The following is a 17,389-nucleotide window of genomic DNA, read 5'->3' as shown; positions in this document are numbered from 1 at the left end:
CGTGAGCAGTGGTGTGAATGATGAGTCATCGAATGCGCACCTTTGGAATCTTTGCCGTGTTGACAATACGTCTTCAGACGATCTCAAATTTCGATCTCGCCCGCGGAGCCTGGTTGCACTGGCTGGAAAGTAAACGCAAGGAGTGAAAGGCCGGCTGTGTGATTACCGCAGGATGGGAGCACTGGCGGTGACCTTCCGTTCAAACGAGCGCACCCTTAAACGGAGACGTAGCACGTAGCCGGATGTCCGCAGAGGTGGCAAGGAACAGTTAGCGCCAGGCGCTGCATGATTCATAGCTTAATACGGAGTCCAGGGCTAGGACAGGAGGGACAGGAGAGCTGTGGAGTGGAGGTGGCAGAGGCCAGGTTTGTTGGGTGGGCTCTCTGTGATGATAACGGAAAGCAAGGGAAGTGTAGAAGCGATGGATCTTCCTGCCCTTGCAGCCCCTGCTGACTGCGGCACAGCACTGAAGCCGAAACAGAGCCAGCTTTCTTTTCCCTCTCCCCTAAAAAAAAAAAAAAAAGGGAAAAAAAGAAAAAAGGGCTCACAGGAACGCGAGTCGGTCGGAAGCGTTCCGTGAATACGCCATTGTTCTGTCCTTCTCGTACGCCCCGCCCTCCCCATCACCCCCCCCCACCCCCCCAATGTTTCCCTTTAGGAGAGGAAATGAAAAAGCCTCCTGACATGTGTCTGAATAGCGGGGGGTAGTGGGGGAGGGGGGAGGACACTCAGGACACCGCAAGCGGTGCTGAGCGTCTCGACTCCACTGCGGTTTTATTCGCATCCTCACACCGTGCTGCTGCCTCCTCCCTTCCCCCAGCTTCACACCGCCTCTCCTGCAGAAGATGTGTAGAAGGTGACGTTCCACCTCCATGACCGTGACACAAAGCCAGAGACTCTATGTAGCTCCTGCTGCCTCTTCTCTTGGTAGCGTTCATGGTACAGGTCTTCCACGGACACACTCGATGCGATCAAAACACGTAAATAAGAACAAAATGGACGTCGCCTTTGGTTATGGTTAGCGTTACGGCCACAAAATGACATTATCCCTCTTTGCCCTCGGTTTCCTCTGCTTGCTGAAGCTCAGGTGAAACCTTTGGAAATAACAGCAGGGAGGGAATATTGGGGGCTGGATGTGTGAAAGCGTCACAGGTTTTTCGCCTGTGGGGCGGAGGCCCCCACAAAAGGCTTTTTGGTCGTCGAGCTCCAGCCGCATTTTAAAACGGTGTCTGCGCATCCCGTGCGTCCACAGGGTCGTCTCCCGCCAAACCCGGCACCGGTCTTTGCTCGCCATTTTCACCCCTCCTTCAGCAGAGCACAACTTGAGTCAGGTGTACGACTCAGAGTGGCAAAGTTAACCAAAATGGCGCTCAATTTGAGAATGAGACCTTTTGGAGACACGCTCCACGTACACGGGAGTCCATTTGCTTCCCTTTTAGAAACATGAGAACCTGAAAGCCTATCCTGAATTCACTACTCCAGTAAGAAGAAAGCCCATTGCTAGTAGCTTGAGCCTTGACCACTGTTTTGAGACACTTTTTCGTTTTTTAAAAACAAGGTTATGGCGCTGAGCTTGATCCTCTGCCTTGTCCGAGAGGTTAAATAAACTATACTTTGTGTTTATTTATTTTTTTTTTCCCCCCCCAGCACCACAAAAAAGCCGCAGCGTAATTACAGAGGATGCAAGCGCATGCACGCTCTGTCATTGAGAACAACTGCCGAAGCGCTTACAAAGTACAGGTTCCAATAAAGCCTTTCATGGGGTTAGCGTAAGTCCCGGAGTGATGTCACAAAGGGCCCGTTCAAAACGGCCGCAGATCCTGCCTTGTGATAGCGCCGCCTCCGTCCAATCAGAGGAGACGCCGTCCAGACAAGGGCTTCGCGCGGCGGTGCCGGCCCACGCAGACCCAGCGCTGGCAAATACGTCCTTGCGTTTGCTGACGCGTGCGCTCGATCGCTTGCGTGAACAGCGCTGTCGCATCCCCTTCGAGCTTCTGTGTCTGACACTTAGGCTTTATCTGGCTGTGACAAGCTCTTGTTTTGCACGTTGTCAGCGAGGTGAGGATTAATGTGAAATGTGTTTAATTTGCTGAACCCAGCAGTTTTAACCGTTAACAGCCTCGTTTGACGTCCGGCACTCTGAATACAGAAAACAAATGCATCAACAGTTAAAACACATGTCACTTATCTAACATGTAAAATGTATTTATTCAATTTAATTTGGTAATTGATTATTGATATCTTTGATAATAATTAAGTTGCCAAACCAAATGAAAATTAAGAATTGTATTAAGTTACAACAAATATTCATGTCTAATTTAAAGACGAGGTTCATCTACCTTAAAGCAATTAACAAAGGTAACAGACAAGGATCCAAGGATGTGCAAAGACCAAAATTAAAAAACAAAAAGATAGCAGAATATTACAAAAGAACCAGAGATTAAATGTAGAATGCCAAACCTAGATGCAGGACCATTTCCAATTAACTGTTGCAGACTTGTTCTTGCCAAGTTGGCCAAAATAAATGGACTAAAAAAAAAAAATTTATGTAGACTCACACGGACACATCCTCTGACACACATACACACACACAGACCCACAGTCACATGCATTCACAGCTCCAATGGCCACCCCTCAAGTTCCTACTTCATCTGATCTCCAGGCTATGCTGGCCAACGCGCTTTGAAGCTTCCTATGGTTAAGAATAGCCAAATGGTGAATTAGCTGTCTGACATTGTTTTATTGTTCAATTTGAGGTTGTATTCAATGTTGGAATAAATGATACTCGAGTCTTATTTTGAGCCTGCCTACCATATGTTTCTTTGTAGTGTAAACTCAGTCCAACCAGTCAGAAAGCAGAAGTGGGTATCTTTCAGTTTCAACTCCTGTCATGTACTCATATTCAGTGACATGCTGACATCACACACCAAAATGTAAGGCTTTGCACTGAAATGACCATCTTCAGCACTTCCCATAAAGAACTGTGGTTTGTGAGCCTTGCCTTTCAGCATTGCAACTGCAGTGTATTAGCTAATATCCAGCCAGCTGCACTCCATTCTAGACCCTCCACTGTTCTCATTGTGTTACCGCTTATGCCAAAGTGACTCTTATTTACTAAAGAGGCGAAGGGAATGTGTATAGCTTCTAAGGGCCCTAAATCAAACCTGACTGATCTCAGAATGGAATAGAATCTTTTATTTTAAAGCCCTCAGCTGAACTGGACCCCAGTGATGTCAGAAATCCCAGAATGCATTGTGTTGGTGAAATCTGGGAATTCTCATTCATGACTGGTGTTCCTGCCGTAGAGCAGCCTAGCTCAGATTCTGCAGATGGTTTGTGCGGGCACAGCTAAATGCAGCTCTTGAAGAGCAATTAAATGGAGGATTCATTCTGTTGAGAGAGAGAGAGAGCGAGAGACGGAGAGGGAGGGAGAGTTGTCTTTGTGCCAGGTTGGAGCGGTTCAGGTTGAAGCTTGTAGTATCTATTATTTAGGCTAATGTGCGGCTGCTCTGTGATAAAGTGACTCATCCAGCGCTTGTGTGCGTCGACCCGCGCCAGCCTGTGCCTTTGGCGGCGTTAGCGTTAGCATTGGCGCTGCTGCCATGTGTGATCCTGTTCGTACTCCTGCGTTGGACTTTGTAAGAGGGTGAAGTTAAGCTTGTTTCGGCAGGAGATTACAGATGGCGGTCTGGGGTTGGGGGGGCGGGTGTGGCGGGGCTGGGTGACTCAGGGTTAAGTGGAGTGGGAATTAACAGACGGTTCATGTGCGTCCCACGCTTACTCCGCATGCTGTCATTAAAAATAAATTGTGAGCGAAACCCATTTATTTTATTTGGGGTTTGCACAGCAATGCAGATAAATTATGACAGTTTTATCACCTACCATAACTCACTTCTGAAGGGATTAAATCCTGTAAACCAAGATGTTTGAAATGCATTTTTTCACATTCGCTGTAATGATAAAAATTATCTAACTTTATGGGCCACTGCTGATATGAAGATGAATCGAGCTATTCACATAGTCCGTGGCCGTGTGAAGTACAGAGAACGAAAGGAACTCCCCACTAAAAAAATAAAATAAAATGTAGCAGATGCAGTCGAGCAACACCCTGAGAGGGAACAGAGATAAGACTTGGGCAGCTGCCAGGAGGACAGCTGGCGCACACGGAGGTGATTTGAGAAGTTTAATATTGTCATTGCTAAGACTTTCTGCTGGAGGCTCTCTGCTTGAAGCGTGTGGAGCCCCAGCGGCCTTCCCCGCCTCTTCCTCTGAAGCAGAATCAGTACCCGGGCAGACTGCTGATTCAGCAGTCTTTCAGATCCAGAGTTTGCTTTCAGTTCAGCTGTTCGTTGACCTTTGTCAGGGCGGTGCTAAGGGAGTGTAGCTTTGAAGCTCTGTGGGTGTGCCTCCTGGATGGTAAAGCTACGGACATATACATGTGCATGTGCGCACACACACACACACACACACACACACACACACACACATACACAAATTGTATGGGCCATCCCTGAATTGTGTTTCACTTTATGACATCCTTAAGTTCTAACTTTCACCCAGTCTATATTTGAGTACGCACACAGTATTGGGAACACAATGTATAGCTAACCAGGACTCCTTGAAGGTACTCAAAAGTAGGTTGAATGACTAAAGTATGGTTACAAATACATTGCCCAGGAGAAATACTGTCATCCGGTGAAAAAAGTGCTAGGGGTTATTTCTGCTATCTGCTCTCTGAATTCTTGTTTAGTCCATCAATAAGCTGGAAACTCCCCAAGTTTCTAGCTTGTTGACAGTACTGACATTTAGTCTTATCTACTGTAGCTGGCTTTGTTTCAGTTGCTTAATGATGCTAGATCATGCTTGATAGTTATGTTGTTACTTATTCTGAACTGACAAACATCACACCTGCAGTCGCACTGCAATCTTGCAGCTTTCATGCTTGATAAGCAGAGACATTCAGTCCAGGCTAGCTAGCTAACTGCAGTATTTTGTGTTGCTATCCATTCACCAGTAAAATACAAGTGTCTGTTGCTAGAAACACAGTTGGCTAATGATAATTACAGCATATACAGGTGTTGGGTTTCCTCAGAAGTGAAGGAAAATCCCCAGATTCACTCCTTTACAGTTGTTATAACACACAGGTGGAATTAAACCAATATAGTTGGTAGTGTTGAGAATGCAAACAGAAAGTCTGAACTCTTGCCAAGCCAATGTAGGCTATCCTGAGTGTGTAGTCTGAAATCTGGAGATGAATGTTACGTTCAGATATAGCTTTCCTGCCATCTGACAAGCTGCTTGCACACTAAAACTTGTGAACACTAAAACTAGCGCCCCCTCTATTTGCAGTAAATGCACCCACCTCTGCAAATATTTACAGAGCCGAAGAGCTGCTTCTGGCCCGAGAGCAGTTTTATCAGCCGTCTCGGAAGAGATTCCATTCCTTTTGTGTCGCCGTAAAAATTCCTCCCTTTGTGTGTCGTTGAAATATCACGTTTTGTAACAGTTCTCATTGTCCGGTCGGCCAAGAATGCAAAGGCCCTGGAAGCAAAGACCCGGTGCTTGTTTGCTCACGGGTGTTATGCAAAGGTCAGGCCACTCGGTAGGTCAGAGTTCAGGGGTCAATTGCCTAGGCATAGATTACAGTCCGGTGTACAGTGGGACACAGCCAGCTAACAGAGCTGTAAGGGGGGGGAATGTAATTCTTCTGGGATAAAACAGTGTGATACACCGTATGCAGCATGCCTAGTGTTTGCAGCTCCTGCTAATCCACTGATGGATGAGCACCAGCGCTGTGGCCGCAAAGATTAGGTTTGAGGTTTAAGAACAGACCGCAGGGCTTTGCCAAGTGGCCTTGGACTGATTTTTTGCGAGAGAAATGAGATGAGTGAGGCTGGCATTAGTTAGAGTGCAGGGCGGCAGATGGCTAATGCGAGAGGGACGTATTCTGCCGGGTGGAACTCTTCCCGGGGGAGAGGAAATGAGACAGCCCCGCCGATCTTTCGGCTCTCGTTACCTCGCACGCGCCTTCCCCGGAACGGCAGGTACGGGCTCAGGAGCCTCGCCCCGCCGACATCTGCGCCCAGAATTAAGTGCGACCTGTCAGCTGCTGAGATGGAGAGGGAGAGGGAGCGGGCGAGACGGGGCGAGAGACTAAGGGAGAAATGGGGACAGCGAGAGAGAGAGAGAGAGAGAGAGAGACGCTGGATCTCTGCCTACTCCGACCGGGACACACGACCTCGCCTGCACCGCCAGGACCGCGGCTCCTCTGCTACCATCAGCGAAAAAGCGGTCACACGATACCATCCCACTTCAGCTCCACCGGCACACGCTGCACCTCTCACACATTATGCATTATGGTTATTATTATTTATATACGCTGTGAACACCCTTATTCATCGCCACTTACACCTCATTTTTGCCTTCTGTCCTTTTGTAACAAATGCGTATTTAAAATGGATATTTACTAACGTGATTGTTATTAAATATTTGCTCAATGGTACAAACATGTGAACTACTGGGAAATTGAAATTACTAGCTGCCTACCTTATAACGGGTATTGCATATTTGTATAATTATACGTTTTATTTTTCTACATGAATGTTTATGCATTGTAAATTCATAAGTGCGTATCAATATAGTAGCAAATGGTCATCCACAATGCTGTACGCATCATAATCATAACAAAAATATTGAAAACCATGAAAATCATAGTCCTAGTAAACGGTAGTAAAATATTGTCCAGAGGCAGGCAATGCATCCGACTTGAAAATCTGCTTTCCCTTTATATTTGCGAAGCGTTTGTGCAACTAAACTATAACAGAACCTGGTTGCCACCTGACCCACAGTGACCACGCCCACGTGCCACTTCTGTACGAGTAGATGTAGAAGAACCTCTTGGTCTGGTGTGATCAGCTGTAGTTACCCTTGCCCCTCAGGGCTTGTACCTCCACGTTGCTTTCGCTGGCCTGACTGTTCCCGGGCTGACATGGAGACGGGCAATCTGAGAGCGCTCGCTCACCCCACCCTTTCCAATTGGGGCAGCTGTGAAACAGATATCGAAGGCCAGGAGGCTTAGTGGGGCTGCTGTTAAATCCCCGGTTTAAACAGTGCTCCACCACGTGTCAGGTGTTGGTACCCTTGAGGTTAGAGGCTAGAGCACGTTTCCATAACTTTAAAACATTAAACATTAAACTGAGTCGGGTTGTAAGGTATCACATGTATAAGTGTATACCGTATTAAATGAACAGGTGTACCATGGATAAGTGGTTATAATGTTTCAAACATCAGATGTTTGAAGCGTCCATGTTAAAGTAGGTTTCATCAGTAAGACTAGATTCTTATTGATTCCAACAAGAAACTGGTTGGTTGTTATTGTTTCTGAGGTTTTTCTCCCCCCACAGTATTATGTAGCCATTTTGCAGTGGTATCTTGCCTGTGTAAGAGAACATACAAGCTCAATAGTACTTGCCAGGATCTCAGTATGTGTGTGTTGTGGAGCCCCTGTTCTCTTGCTCTGTTTTTCCAGTAATTTCCTCTATTTTTAATGTTAACCGTAGGACTGGAGGACAGGTGTATTTATAGAGCCGGCAGTCACCAGATCAAAGTCGAAAGGGGGGTCAGAAATAGCCCCCCGGGCGCGGAGGTTTACGGCAATAAAGGCCACTCGCATCAAAGCTCGGATCAGGAGGTGCGAAGCGGTTAGCCGTGACCCAGTTAGCGGCTCGCCCCCGCCGCGGCTCGGGGCTCGCGCGCCGCCGCGCTGAGGCCGCGGGGCGCGGTTCCCCTCGCCGTGTCCCCTGCCTCCTTTTTCGGCACCCCTCGCACACGTCTGCTTGAAGGAGGGGAGGAATGTTTTCTTCTGCTGAATAAATAGGCTAGCTCTCCCGGTGCTTTGGATTGGGGCGGAGCTCCGTCCTGTTACAGCACACGCCCCCACCCTCCCCCGTGCATCGAGGGAGCCTGGTGATGGCTTGTCGCTGTGGCCAGTCTGCAGCCATGTAAGAAGTTGAGTTCTGCCCCCCCCTCCCCCCCCCTCCAACCCCCACCCACCCACTTATGAAAGCTGTTTCCCAGGGCAACTGTGAAAGGCGCTCTGTAATTCAGCAGCAAGCTTTCTACACAAGACCCACAGTCCAGAGCCAACATGGATGCCATTTTGGGCCCGCATGGATCTCTGAGCCCTTACTCCTTGCTTGAAGAGTGCCACTGTTTACTCCCCTCATGCCTGCTGCCCCTATGCCCCAAACCGTTTTTTTCTGCAGGGGTTTCTGTTTCTTCAAAATATTTTTAATGTATACGTTTTACCCACCTGCGATATTTTGCGACGTGCCATTTTGGAACCACACTGAATTTCATGGTACATCGGTAAATAAAGGAGTGGATGATAAAAAGCTTGCTTGAGTGTTCTCCCTCTTCCTGCTTTGAATAATGTAGGAAAGGAGCAACAGCACATAAAACAGCAAGTAAAAATTTATAGGCGGCAGTAGATAACTTTCAGACATCAAAGGCACTTTTTTTCCTCATGGCATTATCCCCTCTCCCATAGCAATCAGAAACCAGTCTTGAGGCAGCGCTATATATTCTGCAGTTTGTATGTCAATGAAGAGCATAGATGGTCTGAATGGCCTGTTCATTATTCTTATTGCCTTATGTTCATATCAAGTCAGAGGACCTCTCGAAAAGAATCTTATCCCAGAGCAGAAGGACGTATCTCCAGAGTGTCTGTGGTGTTGACAATCAAACAGTGCGTGGGAGGGTCAGCTACATCTAAACACAGTTACTGTTGTGTAGAGGTTAAGTTACTGTCTTGCCAGTCGAAGGTTGCAGGTCATGTCACCAGTGTAATGCTGCCTTTGTGGTCTCATAGCATCGTACTTAACCAGCCTTGCTTCAAAATAGTATCCAACTGTAAATAGATGCATAAAACACATACTGGAAGTCACTGTGGACGTTATAATATTACATCTGTTCAGACATCTCATCTAGACCTGTTATTCAAAGTGTGGTATACTGACCTGCGCATAGAACTTTAAAATGATCCATAAAAACCACATCACCTTCCATCACGCACTCATATTAATCTTGTGGTCCGCATACACCACAACAACAATCTGTTCTAAGGTTGGTCTCAATTCTTTATGGCTTTGGGCGAGCCTGTCTGACACATCTGCCCATTCAGATATTTTTACCCTGATGGTAATTGGCTGGGACTCGGTTGTCTGTTCCACTGCCCTCCAGGCTTCAAAAATCATCCTGAAAGCTGGCGAAGGTTCCAAGGACATTATCTTTTAAAACATTTTGGTCACGTCCCACCCACTGAAAGAGAGGGCGGGCCTATTGATTAGGCAGCGTTAAGAGGCTTTCAGCGCTAGCTCTGGTTTGATGTGCGGAACCTTTATTTGCCTACTGCTTTTAGAAAGTGTTAGAAGTCGCCTGACGATAATTTTCCATAATATACAGAAGTATTTTTGCCAGAAGTGCTGTTGTAAACATGTATTATTCTGCTGTAGTTACTAATTAGTCTCCTGGAAGTTAGAGGGCAGCAGGGCCAGCGGATTGGTCACGATCTGCCATCCCATAATTAACACAGCTGCCATAATTGAGCAGAGGCACCCAGAAGGAGCGTCGTTTCGACATTTCACGGGGGCTTAATTACGGTACAGTGACGAGCGAGTCATTAGCTTCGCCCCGCTGCGTCGTGTGTAATGTGGCAGCTCTTGCTCTGAAAGGGATCTTATGCCATGTTTCTGTTTCATTTGGATGAAGCATCCACCCTGCACTGAGAAATTAAGTGCGGGACTTTCCTCCACGTAAATACTGCATGCTATGGGTACAGCTGTTCTCCTGTTTCTTTAGCGTGTGCTAACTGTATCGAGCTGTTGGTTTGGCCAGATTTTGAACGTGTCACTTACAGACCCATTCAGTCACTGCAATACCCTCCTGTCAGTCTTGAAGAGCAGGCTAGTATAAACAGTATAAACATGTTTCACGCATAATCTGTAGATAGGGCCACCAGTTTGTCTCCACCATGTGAACTGTAGGGATTTAAACTTGTCTTTCAATGGCCATGCTCCATAGGCATTTCAACGGCACAGTCAAGTGTCTAATTGTACAATTTAGTTTCTAATCGAGGCTTTAATAAAAACAATTAGTTGATCTAATATAGGGAATGTTTGAAAAGCATGTTTGAAGACGGTGATCCTTGCTTCTGGTCATGGAGAGCTGCAAGGTCTGCTGGCATACGTTGTTACTCAGAACTTCAGTAGCATAGCAGTTGATCAATTAGATCAGTTGATTCTGCAATTAACTCAGGTTAGCTGGTTTCTTGTGTCTGAATTAGTCACTGATCTTAAAAACCAACAGACTCTGTGGCTGTCCAGGACCATGATTGTGTTTCACTGCAGCAAAAAGGAAATGCATCCATATAAAGCAGGGGTGCTCGATCTTAATCCACATAGGGTCGCTGCGGCTGCTCTTTGTTTTGGCCCTGCACTACGACACTTGATTCTACTGGGTCTTGATTGAAGACCTTGATTTGTTAATTAGTTGAATCATAAATACACTATATATATATATATATATATATATATATATAGAACGTTTTTGTGCAGGGCAAATGTTATATAATGTATCTGTTCTCATTTTTAATGTGGGCTTTTTCTGCTGCTTCGACTTCAGTAAGTAATCAAACTGAATTTAACACAAGAGTGTCTCTCCTAAACATTGCTGTCAATTATCATCTGGGCTTAATTAGTGGCATTTTATCAACTTTGATTATTGAGGTGATGCAAATGGATAATTGTTTGAGAAGGGGTTTGACAAAGAGGCAGTCGTGACCTCTAGCGTGTGGAGGACTGAAGTACAATGCGAGAAAACAAAGGGAGACAAACTGGTGGCCCTATCTATAAGGCATATCACCACGCCCCAGTTTCAATATGCCATCCTGCCATTTTTGGTTTAATTTATCAGTGTGACAAAATGACAGTCACACTCTCATTTTCAGATTCATTACAGATTTAATCCTGTTTGGCTGCAGGCTTTTCCCTTGATAGCTCCAGATAGCGTGTGCGAGGCTAATTTGGCCCTGTGTGTCTGATTTCATCCTGCGCTGTCAGCCACGGAAGGAGTCGCACAAAGCGAGCGAAACCGAATTCGTTTGCCATGTAATTAACTCCACAAATTACCCGAGCTTAAGTGGGATCTAAAAACGGAGACTACTTTTGGGGCTGAACTGTGCGTCTCATTTTACAGCAGAGATGAAATATCGTGGTCTCCGATGAGCTGTCTGTCTGCCTTGTTTAGTGTGCGGTTACTTACGTGGTCAAGTGAAGTTTATATAGGACTGCATGCTCATATTTTTTTTATCACAGCGCACAGTTTCTTGGCAAACATACAGATGCCTGGGCCTCCCAGGTAGTGTGACCGCCTAAAAGCACTTGTGGGAACTCTGGTTGATTGACCGTCTTCCGTTTGACTATGCCAGCTGCATAGTAAATGTTAATAATCTGTGGCGCAGAATTTTTAAAAAACTTCAAAACTGGGAAATGGTGGCCAAACCGCTCAAGCATGGGAATGGAAATTAATTAAATGGATTCTGTGGTTTCGAGTGAATTTTAGGAACAAACTCTGTGTTTAAAGTGGTGATCTATGGAAGGTTTGATAGCATGGTATGCAGCCAGCAATGTTCAGTAGTATTGAATGAAGTGGGATAAAAACTCACAAGATCTCTGGCTTGATTCTCAGGTGAGTCATGGCCCTTAAGCACAGTGCTTAGCTTGGAAAGCTTCCAAAGGCATAAATGGGATACGTCCAAATGTGACCTATTTAATTCGCCGTGCATTTGCACACCTGAAAACCACTGTGTCAGCCGCAAGGTCTGTGTGTGTCAGTATGCTGCACTCATCACTTTGGCGCCTGGTTGTGTTTTGAGTTTCCTGCACACATCCATCCATCAGCCTTGTAATATATAAATGTTTTCTTCACTTGCAACATGCAGTAAACAGAATGTATCCCCTGCAAATATTCTCTTTACCATGCATGTACTCTACACCTCTGCTGCTGTTCCTTTGAACACCCCTACCCCCCCCCCCCCCTTCCCAAAATCCCCTGTGTTTTGGCGCTGGCCGGTCCCATCACCACTCTGTTATTTGTGGGCCCGAAAGGACTGAGAGAGCACCAAGCCGCCATGGGCTCGCCACATTCTGAAGTGTTCCAGCCCAACGTGTGAGGAGGAGGAGGAGGAGGAAGGAGTTAGCGGCCGTTATGGATGATGCGTGGCGTGAGAGAGGAGAGCGGAGAGAGGAGAGAAGAGCGAGGGCTGTGAAATGTTCAGTTCTGTCCTGCTGGATGATGAGTTCCCGCTGCGAGGCCCAGTTTTCAGGGCTGGCAATGAAATGATAAACAGATTGCAGCCCATGCCGTTGCCCTAGTAACCAGAGACCTGGTACTGCAAGCCTAAGAAATAGTGTATGGCTCATTTGTGCAGGTCTGTTCGGGGCTAATAAATGGTTACATCTATTTATCGCAGGGATTTTATTTTATTATATTTTGGGGAGCGGGCAATGAATCATTCTGCAAAATAATCATTTTGACGGAGCTCATAAGTGTTATGGGTAATCGCTTATATTAATCGTTTTCTTTTTAAATCATGAATTCTTATTCCTTCTTCTGCTAGCTCTTTATTTTTCTCTCCAAGAAACATGGGTGTTAAATTAAAAATGATCATTACCCCTTTCAAAACACACCATCATTAGGATGAATTGTATATTCATGCTTCAGAACGTATTAATATTTATGACATCAGCGCACTGTTTATGGATATGCAAGTTTGAATTTAAATACCCTCCATTTATTGTTTATTTATTTATAATTCTCACAGTATTGAGAATCTTAAGGCTTTTGAAACAATGAATTTGATTTATTGATACATTTCTCATTAGCTGTTTTACCCCGGAATTGCATTGAAAGTTTAAATGTGTTTCTCCTTTTAGACATTTTAGTTAAGTACTTTGCAGGGAAGATTTATACATAAGGCCTCGTTTGACCAACCTGGCACATTTCCTGGGCTTTTTGCATAGTAATAAACTGAGGTCCCTTTTATTAATATAATCTAATAACGTCCTATTTCCAGTGTGCAAGTTCACAGCTGTTGAGTGTTCTAGAGCTCAACCTGGCATCAGTTGTGCTCTGAAGACACATCCCTTCAGACAGAATACCTTGATTAATATTAACACTACACATCCCTGCAGGGCTACCCTCAATCAGGTAGCGCTTTCATCTAGCATTTGTATCTGGTTTCATGATCTTCTAGCACTTTCATGTAGCACCTGTATCGTCTTGTAATTTCTTGTCATCATGCCTTACTTCTAAGACTTAGCTGCAGCATTTCTGATTTGGCCTTTAGACTTAGCCATAGCGTCAGTGTGTGAACTAGACTTGATGTTCATGGCTAAGGATAGCTGCTACTTTATGACTAAATTGTGCCTTATCTGACCTGTGTTTGTATTTGTTCCATTGACCTTTGGTATGCACTTAATGCTTTGGATAAAAGCATCTGTCAAATAAACTGTAATGCCACATGGAACACCTTAATGAGTGGAAACAGAGATCATTGTGACATCATCAATGTGGGTGGGGATGTGGTATCATTCCATCAGTTAGGCAAGTCTGTGCTGGAGGTCCAGCTCAGCTGCCAGACTTTCCATCTTCTCCAGCTCTCGACCAATGTCCAGCACGTTGGCACCCATGGTCAGAAGAGCAATGTGGGCCCGTGGAAAGCCGGTGTAGTCCTTCCTCACCTCCAGAGTGCAGGTGCCCGGCAGCCTGTACTCCAGCCTCCTGGATACTGTCCAGCAGCCATAGTTCTGGATGCCGGCCAGCTCCACGAAGCGGTCGACGCTCATGGTTTCTCCCCCCTCCTCCTCCGTGGAGGCAACCTGTAGGCAGTGGGCCAGGTGCTCCACTATGGCGCTGCTGGCGGTCAGCTCGCAGTACTGGGGCACTGGGGGAGGTTGCAGCAGGATCTTCTGGTCCCCTAGGGGCTCTGAACCTTCTACAGGCCCAGGAAGTGGATCATCTTTGAGGCCCTCTGGCACCTCCGCCAATTTCCCACCTCTCTCTACGGCTACTCTGATGGCGTACATCTCCACCGGGGAGGCCCCGCTTCCGACCCTCGCCCGGGGCTCCGAGTGCTTGGCCTCATCGCCGGTGACGACGGACGAGTTTGGCCCCTGCCCCTGGATCAGCCTCCACTGGCTGGCCTGCCTGCTCAGCCAGGTCTGCTGGGCGGCCAGCTGAAAGCTCTCGGTGTCGTAGTAGAGGTCGGTCAGCGTCGACTCTTCCACACACCTGGCCCCCATCTCCCGGAGTTGCGTCTCTGTCCTCTCCCCCAGTTGGTACTGCAGCTCGACCGACACCCTGATTGGCCCAAGAGCACCCTGAGGCCCAGCCTCCTTCTCCCCCTCCTTGTCCTCCTCCGTCTCCAATTGAACGTCCTGGAGCAGCATCTGCAAACATAGGGATACGCCCATTTGGCAAGGTTCAACAGGGAAACATATTATTTCAACCCCTTAGACGTGTGCCTGTTAGCACAAAACAGTCTGCCTAGCCACCTGCTAAATTAAGATGTCCTTCCTGTCCTTCCTTTTCACCAAGGAAAGAATCACTTCCTTGTTTATGTGTTGCCTCTGGTTTCACTGGTGACCTGTCAACGCTCCGAACTTGCTATTTCACCAGACCAGCGTGCTCGCGGCTAACGGTTAGTGGCTGTCCTGCGAGCGCGGGAGTGTCGAGAGCGTCCGTGTGTGTCCCCTGCCTCCTTTGCGTGTCCTGTACTTTTTTCAGCTTGTGACACGCAGTTGAGACCCACCCAGACTCAGAGATTTGTAAGCTGCCCCGGACTTGGCGACTGCCAAATCAATCGGCAAATGAGTGAATGAGTCAGGAGTGATGCTTTGTGGGAGAGATCTATGACGCAAAGCTGAGGAGGCGGCTGCAGGTCAGGACTGCTTTTTACCACCGTTGCGTTCTTTGCATTTTAAAAGGAACTACTATAACTAATATAATTGTGCTTTCTCTGTGACGGGCAGCTTGTGGTGATGTGTTTGTGTAAATGTGTTTTTTAACTGATTAGAATTTCCTACAGTATTCAGGAATTTCCTTTGTGATTTTTTCAGTACTTCTGTGCTAAAAACAATGTGCTATTTTATAGTTCTGAGTTACTGTATTTCAGTACTGATTTTTATACCTATTTTTAAGTCCATGTAATATGCTAATTAAAAACATCAAACTAGATGCTTGATATTACGTCCTCCTCTCCCTGTGCTCTTCTGAAATGGAAAAAGTACCTCACCTTACTCTCCAGTCTCTTGAAATCCCCTGACTCTCAATCCCGGTGTCTCTGGGTATTTGGGGGGTGTGCCTTGCGATGGCAGGGTTTCTGCTGACAGGAATGTCTGTGCCGCTAATAGAAAGGAGCTTCTTTCTTTTGAGGTTGTGCTGTCTAGGCTGCTATGAAAGCTTTAAACCAACGACTTCCTCTTTTGCAGAACAGAGAAATATTCCGCTGCTAGAAAACCGTACAGTGGCGTTAGAAGTGAGCCCTGTTGACTGGAGTTACTGGCAGAAACCTGGCAACCGCACCAAGAGTGTGACGTGTGGTGTTCATGGATACTGGCATTGTTGTCGGTGCGACGGTTTTTGTGTACTCTGTAATCTTCGCTCTCAATCTAAGGCTCCTTATCTTTCTCTGAGCTGATGGCACTCGAAATCTTTGTGCATGCAAATTCAGAAACTGTGAAGCTATATATAATCTCTTGTAAAAGGAAATATGTAAAATAAGAAAGAAAAACAGAGAAATGCTGACACGAGGAGCTCTGAAAACAGCATTAGAATTCCATGGCGCAGTCATGGTTTCCAAGCGCAAGTGTAACCATAGCATTGCTGCCACAGTAAAAGATAAATGAATTACATTGTCAGCGACAGCCATGAGGAAAAAAAACTTAGTTCCATTGCCTGTATATTTTGGTTATTTTATTCTTTATCCTTGACTGCAGGGACTTGCATGCTTTCTGAAGCCTTCACCTTAATTCACCCCTGAAGAGCATTGCTCAAGGGGACACCATCAGTCCCCTAATGTTACTGTACCTGGTAACCAGGCCTCTGTGCTTTGAGCCACTGGTCCCGTTTCCTAGCTGCTGTGCCATCCTGAATGTTTGGCTGATCAGCCTCCTTTCTCTGGCCCATCTGAACCTTAAATGTGGCACAGTAATCCCGGGTTGCATGGGCTCTGGGGTCCACACAGTGAGGATAAATCTGACACTGTAGTGTAATGCAGCTACGCTTGTCTGGGTCTATTGCTTTTAAAGCAGAACACTGGTCTCTCGCTCTGCATCAGCTATTCAGAAGGGCTGAGGGACCCACAGTGTGTAATGGCTCTGGTTCCAGTCGGCCTCTTAATTAATCGGTCTTGATCGAATTGTAGTCTGAATGCTAAGTGCGGCTGGCTGTCTGCTACAAGTTTTTTTTTTCTCTGGACCTAAGGTTTTTATGTTGTTCTGTGTGTTTGCTAAGACAAAAATGTAATGGGCTGTTTCCTCAACTCATTTTTAATTGCCACATTTTAGACTAATTATTTTAATGAATTATCCATTTATGATTTGCTTGTTTTAGCTTGGTTCTCTGGGTCTTGCGACCAGTTTTGTGTTACCTTAAGATGGAATAATAATGGAGTCAAAGCGCTGAGGAAGACAATGGGCCTGACCCTGGCTTGAGGAACGTAGTGATTTTTATTCACTCTTAAGACACTCTGGCATCTGTGAAATGCGTACAGTACTTGCAATCTCACTTGAGATATGAAGTTCCTTAACTCCAAATGGGTGATCCATGCCGATCCACTTAATGCACTTTAATTTGCTCATCCTGACCCACGGCCACAGATGGGAATTGCCTGCAGTTCCTATTCCATACTTTTTTTCCTTAAAGGACATTATTCATTGTAACAAAGCTTGGGTGACTCTATGGCAGAATAGTTTTCAGTATGCAGCTGTATGGGTTTTATTTCTGTACCCCAACAGCCACAATGAAAATTCAGCTTATAAGAAACAAGTTCACTTAAACATACAATTTACAGGTGCAGTTTAGTTTCAGCTCACATGCAAAGTTTACATGCAAAGTCAGAAAGTGTTTTTTTATTCTGTTCAATTAGAATTTGTGATGTGACTTGAACGAAGTGAACTTTGCTGCTTGAGAAAAAAAATGTTTTACCTGCCAACGGTCACGGATAATTCCAAAACAGAACATTTAAATTCAGTCATCAAAAGACAATGTTTCAGGTATTCATCTGGTAAAATGAAGATCACAGGTATTGATATATTTATTAGTATTTATT

General features: G+C 45.9%; 2 protein-coding genes across 7 annotated transcripts in view; one reads left to right on the top strand and one right to left on the bottom strand.

Moving 5' to 3' along the window:
- Nucleotides 1-17,389, top strand: part of ralgps1 (Ral GEF with PH domain and SH3 binding motif 1) — a 172,266-nt gene that overhangs the window by 7,681 nt on the left and 147,196 nt on the right. The window contains exon 1 of one of the 6 annotated variants that reach the window (XM_064354377.1): nucleotides 14,604-14,998. The exons of the other annotated variants lie outside the window; for them this stretch is intronic. The gene's annotated coding sequence lies outside the window, so the exon portion shown is untranslated. Of the gene's footprint in view, nucleotides 1-14,603; nucleotides 14,999-17,389 lie in introns of those variants that run through there. 6 annotated transcript variants of the gene reach the window in all.
- On the bottom strand, nucleotides 12,899-15,628 carry si:dkey-191c17.2 (uncharacterized protein LOC100005628 homolog). Its single transcript, XM_064354384.1, has 2 exons — nucleotides 15,353-15,628; nucleotides 12,899-14,507 (listed from the first exon to the last, which is right to left on the bottom strand). The coding sequence occupies exon 2, from the start codon at nucleotides 14,505-14,507 to the stop codon at nucleotides 13,659-13,661; it is 849 nt and encodes a 282-aa protein (XP_064210454.1). The 5' UTR covers nucleotides 15,353-15,628; the 3' UTR covers nucleotides 12,899-13,658.

This window comes from Anguilla rostrata, chromosome 10, assembly GCF_018555375.3.
Source record: "Anguilla rostrata isolate EN2019 chromosome 10, ASM1855537v3, whole genome shotgun sequence".
Lineage (NCBI taxonomy): Eukaryota > Metazoa > Chordata > Actinopteri > Anguilliformes > Anguillidae > Anguilla > Anguilla rostrata.
This window is presented reverse-complemented; position numbering and strand designations above follow the sequence as displayed.